Source organism: Mirounga angustirostris, unplaced genomic scaffold, assembly GCF_029215605.1.
Source record: "Mirounga angustirostris isolate CCGP_5_RB_7025 unplaced genomic scaffold, mMirAng1.0.hap1 SCAF_1, whole genome shotgun sequence".
NCBI classification, from domain to species: Eukaryota; Metazoa; Chordata; class Mammalia; order Carnivora; family Phocidae; genus Mirounga; species Mirounga angustirostris.
The window spans coordinates 156,905,341-156,918,226 of record NW_026991709.1 but is presented as its reverse complement, the minus strand read 5'-3'; the positions used below and the strand labels follow the sequence as shown (position 1 = coordinate 156,918,226).

General features: G+C 41.4%; 2 protein-coding genes across 6 annotated transcripts in view; one reads left to right on the top strand and one right to left on the bottom strand.

The window, feature by feature from the left end:
• Positions 1–12,886, top strand: part of ALDH1L1 (aldehyde dehydrogenase 1 family member L1) — a 102,888-nt gene that overhangs the window by 17,109 nt on the left and 72,893 nt on the right. The window contains exon 3 of one of the 5 annotated variants that reach the window (XM_064590885.1): positions 6,429–6,596. The exons of the other annotated variants lie outside the window; for them this stretch is intronic. The gene's annotated coding sequence lies outside the window, so the exon portion shown is untranslated. The remainder of the gene's footprint in view (positions 1–6,428; positions 6,597–12,886) is intronic. 5 annotated transcript variants of the gene reach the window in all.
• LOC123842616 (low molecular weight phosphotyrosine protein phosphatase-like) lies at positions 6,828–7,349 on the bottom strand. The gene has a single exon (XM_045871880.2). It carries the CDS (start codon positions 7,331–7,333, stop codon positions 6,857–6,859), a length of 477 nt encoding a protein of 158 aa, XP_045727836.1. The 5' UTR covers positions 7,334–7,349; the 3' UTR covers positions 6,828–6,856.

Here is a 12,886-nt window from a genome sequence, read left to right as displayed (position 1 = left end):
CACACCAGTCAGAATGACTAAAATTAACAAGTCAGGAAATGACAGATGTTGGTGGGGATGTGGAGAAATGGGAATCCTCCTACACTCTTGGTGGGAATGCAAGCTGGTACAGCCACTCTGGAAAACAGTATGGAGGTTCCTCAAAAAGTTGTAAATAGAGCTACCATACGAACCAGCAATTGCACTACTGGGTATTTATCCCAAAGATAAAAATGTAGGGATCCAAAGGGGTACATGCACCCTGATGTTCATAGCAGCAATGTCCACAATGGCCGAACTGTGGAAAGAGCCAAGATGTCCATTGACAGATGAACAGATAAAGAAGATGTGGTATTTATATACAATGGAATATTATGCAGTTCTCAAAAGGAATGAAATCTTGCCATTCACAAAGACGTGGATGGAACTGGAGGGTTTTATGCTGAGTGAAATAAGTGAATCAGAAAAAGACATGTATCATATGACCTCACTGATATGAGGAATTCTTAATCTCAGGAAACAAACTGAGTGTTGCTGGAGTGGTAGGGAGTGGGAGGGATGGCGTGGCTGTGTGATGGACACTGGGGAGGGTATGTGCTGTGGTGAGCGCTGTGAATTGTGCAAGACTGATGAATCACAGTCCTGTACCTCTGAAACACAGTATATGTTAAATACATACATTATATGTTAAAAGAAGAAGATAGTAGGAAGGGAAAAATGAAGGGGTGAAATTGGAGGGGGAGACGAACCATGAGAGACTATCGACTCTGAGAAACAAACTGAGCATTCTAGAGGGGAGGGGGGTGGGGAATAGGTTAGCCTGGTGATCGGTGTTAAAGAGGGCACGTATTGAATGGAGCACTGGGTGTTATATGCAAACAATGAATCATGGAACACTACATCAAAAACTAATGATGTAATGTATGGTGATTAACATAACATAACATAACATAACATAAAACATAACATAACATAACATAACATAAATAAAATAAAATAATCATGAGAAAAAAACCCCTCCAATTCTATATATAATTTTCCCCTAGTGCTGGAGTTTTACAGTCTTGTGTCTTCCATAAACTTGCTCTTCACCTCTTCTGGAGGAGGGGCCTGCTGTGCTGATTCTCAGGTGTCTTTGCCTGCCCCTTGCCAGGGAGCCAGGCTCAGTGTTAAGCTGTTTTTGGTTGCTCTCTGTGGCTTTTTTTCCCTGAAGCCTTTCAGTGCCTCCTTAGAAGATCAAAATAAAAATGGCTATGCCCTGATCTCCAGCCCCAGAGCCAAAAGATCATGGTCCCCTCTCTTCAGTAAACCCTCAGGGATAAGTGGTCTTCACTTTTGTGTGTGCCAAATGCTGCTGACTCCTGGGTTGTGCACTCACACTGATCCTCCCGGGGGGAAGGCAGAGGGTCCTGGACTTCTGCACTTTGTAGGGCCCTGGCACGGAAAGTGGTCTCAGGATCATGTGTGCACCCGCTCCATCCCTACCCAGGGAAAGTGGAGGGTCATCACTTTCCTGTCTTTTGCAAGGCTCTGGCACTGAGAGCTGTCCCCCGGTCATGTGCACACATGCTCCGCCCCTCCCAGGGCAAGAAGGTTGGTCCCCACATTCCTGTCCTTTGTAGGGTCCCCACATAGAGAGCAGTCACCTGGTGGGGCCATGGCTCATGGTTTATGGTGAAGGGGGCTGAGAGTCCCCTCCCAGTCTCGCTGGGTGTAAACAGTTTCCCCACTCCACTGCTTGGGAACTTTACTGGCTCAGGCACCCCCATTCTTTCTGTGACTCCAGGGATCCTGAGACCACACTGTCCCACTTAGAATTATGCCCCGTTTCACCATCTGAGCACCTTTCATGCAGGGATATCTCTCACTGGAGCAGATTTTTTTTTAAGATTTTATTTATTTATTCATGAGAGAGAGGCAGAGGCAGAGGGAGAAGCAGGCTCCCTGCAGAGCAGGGAGCCCAATGCGGGACTCAATCCCAGGACCCTGGGATCATGACCTGAGCTGAAGGCAGATGCTTAACCGACTGAGACACCCAGGCGTCCCTGGAGCAGATTTCTAAGGGTGCTGATTTTGCCCTCTGGGGCTATATCACTTTCTGGTAGCTGGCTTACTGAGACTTCCCCCAACCCCCGCCAATTACCTTCTGATATATCCCCTCTGAATCATTTCTCCACACATCCTACTTTGCAAAAAGTGGTTGCTTTTCTACTTGTAGAGTTCCAAATACTCTTTTCTTACATCTTGGGTTGAATTCATGGGTGTTCAGGATGATTTGATAGTCATCTAGCTAAATTCAACAGACCAGATGAAACATGGTTCCCTACTCCTTCACCATCTTGCCTCCTCTAGCAGCCCTGGGTATTGTATGAAAGCAATGAATCACTGAATTGTACACCTAAAACTTTAAAAAATGTATGAAACATCTAGGAAGTAGTTTAACCAAAGAAGTGAAAGTCTTGTACAATGAAAATCATAAAACATTACTAAAGGAAATTACACAAGACCTAAATAAATAAAGACACGCTATGTTCATGGGTAAAAAGCTTTAATATATTTACAATACTACTCAAAGTTATCTACAGATACAACACAATCCTTATCAAAATTTCAAGAGCCTTTTAGGCAGAAATAGAAAAGCCAATCCTAAAACTCTGATGTAATTGCAAGAGGCCCTAACTAGTCAAAACAATCTTGAAAAAGAATACATTTGAAGAACTCACTTTCTTTTTGTTTGTTTGTTTTTTTGGGTTTGTGTGTGTGTGTGTTTTGTTTGTTTGTTTTTGAGAACTCACTTTCTGATTTCAAAACTTACTACAAAGCTACTGTAATCAAAACAGCATCACCCTGATCAATGGTTAGAAGTGGGAGTCTAGAAATAAACCCATACTTGTCTGGCCAATTGGTTTTTAACAAATCCACTAAATGGGGAAAGATTAGTGTCTTCAATAAATGTTGTTGGGGCAGCTGGATTTCCACATGTAAAAGAATGAAGTGGGATCCCTAGCACACAGCATGTACAAAAACTAACTTAAAATTGGTCAATCACCTAAACGTAACAGCTAAATCATAAAACCCTAGAAGAAAAGATAGGGGTAAATCTTCATGATGTTGTGTTTGGCATTGGAATTTTAGATATATACCAAAAGCAACAAAAGAGAAATAGGTAAATTTGACTTCACCAAAGTTAAAAGCTTCTGTGCAGCAAAGGATATTATCCAGAAAATGAAAAGACCACTTTCAAAATGGGAGAAAATATTTGCAAATTATATATGTGATAAGGTATTAATATTCAAAATTTATAAAGAATTCCTACAACTCAAAAACAAAAAGACAACCCAATTATATAATATACCTAGGAGTGGAATTGCTGAGGAATATAGTAATTTTATGTTTGGATTTTTGAAGATCTCCAAACTCTTTTCCACAGTGACTGCACCATTTTACATTCTTTACCAGCAATGTATAATAGTTCTAATTTTCCACATCTTTGCCAACACTTGTTTTCCCTGATTGAAATATTATAGACGAACCAAAGTAGGTATGAAGTGATATTTCATTATAATGGCATTATAATTGGCATATAATTTCATTATAATTGACATTTCCCTACTGACTAATAAGGTTGAACATTTTTTTATGTGCTTATTGACCATTTGTATATCTTCATTGGAGAACTGTCCATTCAAGTCTTTTTTCCATTTTTAATTGTTTCACAAAACAGATATTCAAACAGATACTTGGTTTCATTTTTTTATTTTTAAATTTTTATTTTTAAATTTTGTATTTAAATTCAATTTAATTAACATACACTGTCGTATTAGTTTCAGAGGTAGAATTCAGTGATTCATCAGTTGCATACAACACCCAGTGCGCATTACATCAAGTACCCTCCTTAATGCCCATCACCCAGTTACCCCACTCCCCCAGACACCGCCCCTCCAGCAACACTCAGTTTGTTCCCTGTAGTTAAGAGTCTCTTATGGTTTGCCTCCCTCTCTGTTTTCATCTTACTTATTTTTCCTTCCCTTCCCCCATGTTCATCTGTTTTGTTTCTTAAATTCCACATATGAGTGAAATCAATGGTATTTGTCTTTCTCTGACTGATTTATTTTGCTTAGCATAATACCCTCTCGTTCCATCCATGTCATTGCAAATGGAAAGATGTCGTTCTTTTTGATGGCTGAGTAATATTCCAGTGTGTGTGTGTGTGTGTGTGTATTTTGGCAATTGTGGGCATTGCTGCTATAAACATTGGGGTGCATGTACCCCTTCGAATCACTATGTGTGTATCCTTTGGATAAACACCTAGTAGTGCATTCCTGGGTCATAGGGTAGTTCTATTTTTAACTTTTTTAAAAAAAGATTTTATTTATTTATTTGATAGAGAGAGACACAGCAAGAGAAGGAACACAAGCAAGGGGAGTGGGAGAGGGAAAGGGAGAGGGAGAAGCAGGCTTCCCGCTGAGCAGGGAGCCCAATGTGGGGCTCCATCCCAGGACCCTTGCTGGGATCATGACCTGAGCCAAAGGCAGCTGCTTAACGACTGAGCCACCCAGGTGCCCCTATTTTTAACTTTTTGAGGAACCCCTGTACTGTTTTCCAGAGAGATTGCACCAGTTTGCATTCCCACCAACAGTGTAGGAGGGTTCCCCTTTCTCCACAACCTTGCCAACATCTGTTGTTTCCTGAGTTCGAACAGATACTTGTATACCAATGTTCATTGCAGCATTATTCACTATAGCCAAAAGGTAGAAATGGCCCAGTGTGCATCAATAGATGAATGGATGTATACAGACATGCACGCACATGCATACACACAAATAGATAAAATTCCTTCATAAAAAGGAGTAAAGTTCTGACACATGCTACAACATGCTTAAACCTTGGAAACATTGTGCTAAGTGAACTAAGCCAGATACAAAAGGAAAATATTGTATGATTCCACTTATATGTTATACCAAGAATAGTCAAATTTGTAGAGACAGAAAGTAGATTAGAGGTTAACAGGGGATACTGATGGTGGTTGGAAATGGGAAGTTATTGCTTAATAAACATAGAGTTTCTGTTTGGGGTGATGAAATAGTTGTGATGCTTACACAATACTGTGAATGTAAAAAATGTCTGAACTGCACATTTAGAAATGATTAAAATGGCAAGTTCTTTTTTTTTTTTTTTTGCATTTGTAAATATTTTATTTATGAACTTTTTTTTTGGTAGTTTTTAATTTTATTATATTATGTTAGTCACCGTAGATTACATCATTAGTTTTTGATGTAGTGATCCATGATCCATTGTTTTCGTATAACACGCAGTGCTCCATGCACCACGTGCCCTCCTTAATACCCATCACCGGGCTAACCAATCCCCCCTCCCCCCTCCCCTCTAGAACCCTGTTTGTTTCTCAGGTCCATAGTCTCTCATGGTTCATCTCTCCCTCCAATTCCCCCTCCCCTATTTTTCCCTTCCTTCTCCTAATGTCCTCCATGTTATTCCTTATGTTCCACAAATAAGTGAAACCATATGATAATTGACTTTCTCTGCTTGACTTATTTCACTTAGCATATCTCCTCTAGTCCCATCCATGTTGATGTAAAAGTTGGGTATTCATCTTTTCTGATGGCTGAGTAATATTCCATTGTATATATGGACCATATCTTCTTTATCCATTCATCTGTTGAAGGGCATCTCGGCTCTTGCCACAGTTTGGCTATTGCGGACATTGCTGCTATGAACATTGGGGTGCATATGGCCCTTCTTTTCACTACATCTGTGTCTTTGGGGTAAATACCCAGTAGTGCAATTGCTGGGTCCTAGGGTAGCTCTATTTTTAACTTTTTGAGGAACCTCCACACTGTTTTCCAAAGTGGCTGTACCAACTTGCATTCCCACCAACAGTGTAAGAGGGTTCCCCTTTCTCCACAACGTCTCCAACATTTGTTGTTTCTTTCCCTGTCCATTTCTGCCATTCTAACTGGTGTAAGGTGGTATCTCAGTGTGGTTTGTTTTTTTTTTTTTGTATTTTTATAATTTCCGCAGTTTATTTTGAAAACAATCTTTTCTGCCATATATCCATATGAATTTTAGATTAGTTACCTCCAAGTGCACAGAAATTACCTATATTTGTCTATAAATTAAGCACTGATGAAAGAATACTTAATGTCTCAATATTTAAGCAGCTCGACATAAAAGAACTTTCCCCGACTTTTTAATTATTTTTTCCCACCTAGGCTAATCTATATTTGACATTTGGGTTCTACAGGCATTGAAAAACAGACACGTTCCTCAAACAGACAATAAGATAAACCAGCATACAGTGTCCTTCTTTCTGGCTGTAACTTTCCAGAGGCAAAATGGTTCCAATGGAATCAAGCTGACTTCCTGATGAAATAAACTAGCAGGTTGGAAAGGTTCTGCAGACTAACACCTTAACTCTTCTATGTAAACAGTGTGCACTGCGAGCAAGGGTGAGTCTCGGCTGGGAGCTCCTGTGGATGGGCTGCTGGGGCTGGCTTGTGCAGACAGCGGAGGACAGGGTCCCCATCGGTCGTCCACAAACTTGAGGAAGAGGCAGAACTCGTGTGCCCGAAAGGGACGCTGGATGTCCTCATGCTCTGGTGCCTGTTCTATTTTGTTTGTTCCACTATTTTTGTAACTGGGGCAAAGCGGGAGGTTCAGCGGGTCTAAGAACACTTCTCATACCCCATAAACTGTCTGGATGAAACATTTTTATTCATTTGTCTGTCAGATACAATAACTGATTTCCATCTACAATTATTTAAGGTAAGAAACCGAGTGTCAACTGAAGAAACAGCTGCAGCCTCACAGCAGAGCCTGCGGGGCCCAGCCTGGGGCTGCAGGGAGAATGGGTGTGGCATTAGCGGGCCTTCTCCAGGAAGGTTCTGCAGCACCTCACACACTGCTGGTAGACAGTCTCAAAGTTGGACTCATTCCCATAATAGGGGTCTTCAATAATGAGATGATTTTGCGGATCATAGCTCCCAAGTAGTTCAATTTTAGCTTTGCAGTTTTTAATTTGATTACTTTTTCTATTCAAGTCTCTTAGATTGCTTTCATCCATATATAGTATATAATCAAATGTGGCAAAGTCTTCCTTGGTAACCTGTCTTGCTTTATGGGCTGTGTTAATGCCATGATTTCTGAGGAAGCTCAGAGTTCTTGGATCTGGTGACCGGCCCACGTTCCAGTCAGAAATAGCACCACTGTCAATGACCCAATGATCTGAAAGCTTTTGATCATTTACAAGTTTTCTGAAAACTGTTTCTGCAATGGGTGACCAACAGATGTTACCCAGACACACGAAGAGCACAGATTTCGGCAACTGCTCAGCCATCTTCCCGCGCGCACACCCAGGCACCCACTCTCAGTGTGGTTTTGATTTGGATTTCCCTGATGGCTAATGATGATGAACCATTTTTCATGTGTATGTTAGCCATTTGTATGTCTTCTTCAGAGAAGTGTCTGTTCATCTCTTCTGCCCACTTTTTGACTTGATTATTTGTTTTTTGGGTGTTGAGTTTGAGAAGTTCTTTATAGATTTTGGATACCAGCCCTTTATCTGTAGTGTCATTTGCAAATATCTTCTCCCATTCTGTGGGTTGCCTCTTTGTTTTGTTGACTGTTTCCTTTGCTGTGCAGAAGCTTTTTATCTTGACGAAGTCCCAAAAGTTCATTTTTGCTTTTGTTTCACTAGCTTTTGGAGATGTATCTTGAAAGAAGTTGCTGTGGCCGATGTCAAAGAGGTTACTGCCTATGTTCTCCTCTAGGATTTTGATGGATTCCTGTCTCACATTGAGGTCTTTCATCCACTTTGAGTTTATCTTTGTGAGTGGTGTTAGAGAATGGTCGAGTTTCATTCTTCTGCATTTGGCTGTCCAATTTTCCCAGTACCATTTATTGAAGAGACTGTCTTTTTTCCATTGCATGTTTTTTCCTGCTTTGTCAAAGATTATTTGACCATAGAGTTGAGGGTCCATATCTGGGTTCTCTATTCTGTTCCATTGGTCTGTATGTCTGTTTTTGTGCCAGTACCATGCTGTCTTGGTGATCACTGCTTTGTAATATAGCTTGAAATCGGGCAACGTGATGTCCCCAGCTTTGTTTTTCTTTTCCAACATCTCCTTGGCAATTCGGGGTCTTTTCTGATTCCATACAAATTTTAGGATTGTTTGTTCCAGCACTTTGAAAAATGTCATTGCAATTTTGATCGGGATGGCATTGAAGGTATAGATTGCTCTGGGTAGCATTGGCATTTTAACAATGTGTATTCTTCCGATCCATGAGCATGGAATGTTTTTTCATCTTTTTGTGTCTCCTTCAATTTCTTTCATGAGTGTTTTGTGTTCCTAGAGTATAGATCCTTTACCTCTTTGGTTAGGTTTATTCCGATGTATCTTATGGTTTTTGGTGCTATTGTAAATGGAATCGTTTCTCTAATTTCTCTTCCTACAGTTGTGTTGTTAGTGTATAAGAAAGCAACTGATTTCTGTGCATTGATTTTGTATCCTGCCACATTACTGAATTGCTGGATGAGTTCTAGTAATTTGGGGGTGGAGTCTTTTGGGTTTTCCACATAAAGTATCATGTCGTCTGCGAAAAGAGAGAGTTTGACTTCTTCTTTGCCAATTTGAATACCTTTTATTTCTTTTTGTTGTCTGATTGCTGTTGCTAGGACTTCTAGTACTATGTTGAACAACAGTGGTGAGAGTGGGCACCCTTGACGTGTTCCTGATGTTAAGGGAAAGGCTCTCAGCTTTTCCCCATTGAGGATGATATTCGCTGTGGGTTTTTCATAGATGGATTTTATGAGCTTGAGGAATGTTCCCTCTATCCCTATACTCTGGAGAGTTTTAATCAGGAAAGGATGTTGTATTTTGTCAAATGCTTTTTCTGCATCAATTGAGAGGACCCTATGGTTCTTCTCCCTCCTCTTATTAATGTGTTCTATCACATTGATTGATTTGCGAATGTTGAACCACCCTTGCATCCCAGGGATAAATCCCACTTGGTCGTGGTGGATGATCCTTTTAATGTATTGTTGGATCCTATTAGCTAGGATTTTGTTGAGGATTTTGGAATCCATATTCATCAGGGATATCGGTCTGAAATTCTCCTTTTTGATGGGGTCTTTGCCTGGTTTGGGGATTAAGGTAATGCTGGCCTCATAGAATGAGTCTGGAAGTTTTCCTTCTGTTTCTATTTTTGGAAACAGCTTCAGTAGAATAGGTATTATTTCTTCTTTGAATGTTTGGTAGAATTCCCCAGGGAATCCATCAGGCCCTGGACTCTTGTTTTTGGGGAGGTTTTTGATCACTGCTTCAATCTCGTTACTGGTTATTGGCCTATTCAGGTTGTCTATTTCTTCCTGTTTCAGTCTTGGCAGCTTATAGGTTTCCAGGAAGGCCTCCATTTCATCCAGACTGCTCAGTTTACTGGCATATAGTTGTTGATAATAATTTCTAATAATTGTTTCTATTTCCTTGGTGTTAGTTGTGATCTCTCCCCTTTCATTCATAATTTTATTAATTTGGGTCCTTTCTCTCTTCTTTTGTATAAGTCTGGCCAGTGGTTTATCAATCTTATTAATTCTTTCAAAGAACCAACTTCTAGTTTCGTTGATCTGATCTACTGTGTTTCTGGTTTCTAATTCATTGATTTCTGCTCTAATTTTAATTATTTCTCTTCTAATGCGTGGCTTAGGCGCCATTTGTTGCTTTTTCTCTAGTTCTTTAAGGTGTAGAGTTAGTTGGTGAATTTGGGATTTTTCTGTTTTTTTGAGTGAGGCTTGGATGGCTATGTATTTCCCCCTTAGGACTGCCTTTGCAGTATCCCATAGGTTTTGGACTGATGTGTTTTCGTTCTCATTGATTTCCATGAATTGTTTAAGTTCTTCTTTGATTTCTTGGTTGACCCAAACATTCTTGAGCAGAGTGGTCTTTAGCTTTCAAGTGTTTGAATTTCTGCCAAATTTTTTCTTGGGATTGAGTTCCAGTTTTAGAGCATCGTGGTCTGAGAATATGCAGGGAATAATCTCAATCTTTTGGTATTGGTTGAGACCTGATTTGTGACCCAGTATGTGGTCTATTCTGGAGAAAGTTCCATGTGCGCTTGAGAAGAATGAGTATTCTGTTGTTTTAGTGTGGAATGTTCTGTAAATATCTATGAGGTCCATCTGGTCCAATGTATCATTCAAAGCTCTTGTTTCCTTGTTGATTTTCTGCTTAGATGATCGGTCCATTATGGAGAGTGGAGTATTGAGGTCTCCTACAATTAACGTATTGTTATCAATATGACTCTTTATTTTGGTTAACAGTTGGCTTATGTAGATGGCTGCTCCCATGTTGGGGGCATAGATATTTACAATTGGTAGATCTTCTTGTTGGATAGACCATTTAAGAATGATATAGTGTCCTTCTGTGTCTCTTATTACAGACTTTAGTTTAAAATCTAATTTGTCTGATATAAGAATTGCTACCCCAGCTTTCTTTTGAGGTCCGCTGGCATGGAAGATGGATCTCCATCCCTTCACTTTCATTCTGGATGTATCTTTAGGTTCAAAATGAGTCTCTTGTAGACAGCATATGGATGGGTCCTGTGTTTTTATCCAATCTGCAACCCTGTGCCGTTTTATGGGAGCATTTAGGCCATTCACGTTGAGAGTGATTATTGAAAGATATGAATTAATTGTCATCATGTTGCCTGTGAAGACGTTGTTTTTATAGATTATCCCTGTAAATTTCTGTTGTAGATCACTCTTTGGGTCTTTCTCCTTTTATAGAACCCCCTTTAATATTTCTTGCAGGGCCAGCTTAGTGGTCACATATTCTTTCAACTTCTGCCGGTCGTGGAAGCTCTGCATCTCTCCATCCATTCTAAATGAAAGCCTTGCCGGATAAAGTATTCTTGACTGCATGTTCTTCTCATTTAGTACTCTAAATATGTCTTGCCAGGCCTTTCTGGCTTGCCAGATCTCTGTGGATAGGTCTGACGTTATTCTGATGTTCCTCCCTCTGTACATAAGGAATCTCTTCCCCCTAACTGCCCTTAAGATGGTTTCCTTGGTTCTAAGATTTGCAAGTTTTACTATTACATGCCGGGGTGTTGGCCTGTTTCCCTTGATCTTAGGAGGGGTCCTCTCTGCCTCTAGGACTCGAATATTTGTTTCATTCCCCAGATTAGGGAAGTTCTCAGCTACAATTAGCTCAAATACATCTTCTAGCCCTCTCTCTCTCTCCACTCCCTCCGGGATTCCAATTATTCTGACATTGGAATGCCTCATGTTGTCACTTATTTCTCTGATTCTATTTTCATGGATTCTGAGTTGTTTTTCCCTGGCCTTCTTGTTTCCCTTTTTATCTATTATACTGTCTTCCAGATCGCTTATTCTCTCTTCTGTCTCAGTTACCCTAGCTGTTAGATTATCTAGATTGGATTGGATCTCATTGATAGCATTTTTAAGTTCTGCCAATTCCCCTTTTATTTCTGCTCTTAGAGACTCTATGTTGCCATTAATTGATTTCTCCATTCTAGCCATTGTCTTCACAATTGCTAGCCTGAATTCCATCTCTGACATCTTGGTTATATCTGCATCCATTTGTAAATCTGTAGAATAAGTCATAATCTCTGAGTCTTTTCTATTTTGGGGGCTCCTCCTCCTAGTCATTCTGTTGATAGGTGTTTGAGGGAATGTATAGAGTCCAAATTATTGACAGAACCCAAGCAAGATGCACCTGTTTTCTTGGGACCTTAGGGTTGCTGGCCTCTTGTTTTCCCAGTGTGTCTTCTATGGGAGGGGCCTGCCACGCTGTTACTCAGGCAATCCTGTTTGGGCGGAGTTTCCCTGCACCCCTGTGGCAGGGGATGGGCTCAGTGGGAATCAGTCTTTGGGGCTTTTGTTCTCTGGCACCTTTCCCTGGTGGCTTTCTGTGTCTCTTCTGTGAGTCCGAGCAGAAGAGACCATTTCCAACCCTCTGCCTCAGAGCAGAGAGACCTCAGTCTGTTTTTCAGTGAGCTCTGCAGGCCACACTGTCTCTGTTTCTGTCCCTGATGCTATAAACTGCAGCGACCTCGGTTGTGCACCCCTTCGCAGTGCTCCCAGTCCTGTCTCCAGGTCGGGGCTCGTCTCTGCCCTTTGTGCTTCTAAAACCGCCAGCTGCTTCCAATTTGCGCACGCGCGTGCACACGCGACTCCACCGCTTGGGGTTTCCACCCCCGCGGGTTGCAGTTCACCGGCGTGACCCTGGCGCACTGGGTTTCCATCTCCGAGGCTGCAGTTCGCGTGCGTGTGACCGTCGCTCCGGTTTCTGTCCGGGAGGCCTGCGGTTCACGTGCGCGTGACCCCACCAGTCTGGTTTTCCACGCCAGGGGCTGCCCTAAAGTTCTTTCCCGACACTACTGGTCTGCGAGTCTGTGCGCCGTCCGCAGCGCGTGAGGCTGTCACTCACCGGTGATGTAGGATCCCTACATCTAGGCACCCTCCCGCCTCCTTTTATCTTCCGCTATCTGCCCGCAGAATCACGGCTCTTCGCTTCATACCTCAAAACCAACTGCCTGCAATATTCTGTTTGTAGAGATCCAGATCTTCTTACATCTCAGGCTGGTTTCGTGGGTGCTCAGAGTGGTCTGGTAGATATCCAGCTCAATTCCGGGGACCATTTGAAATAGGGTCCCCTACTCCTCTGCCATCTTTCCCCCTCCTCGAAATTCCTATTTGTTCCATTTCTTTGAAAAAAGTTGTTGGTATTTTGATAGGGATTGCATTGAATGTGTAGATTGCTCTAGGTAGCATTGACATCTTCACAATATTTGTTCTTCCAACAAAATTTTTAAGCTATAATGAACTCAAAGATAGACAAACTGACAATGGAATAGAATACAAGTCCAGAGA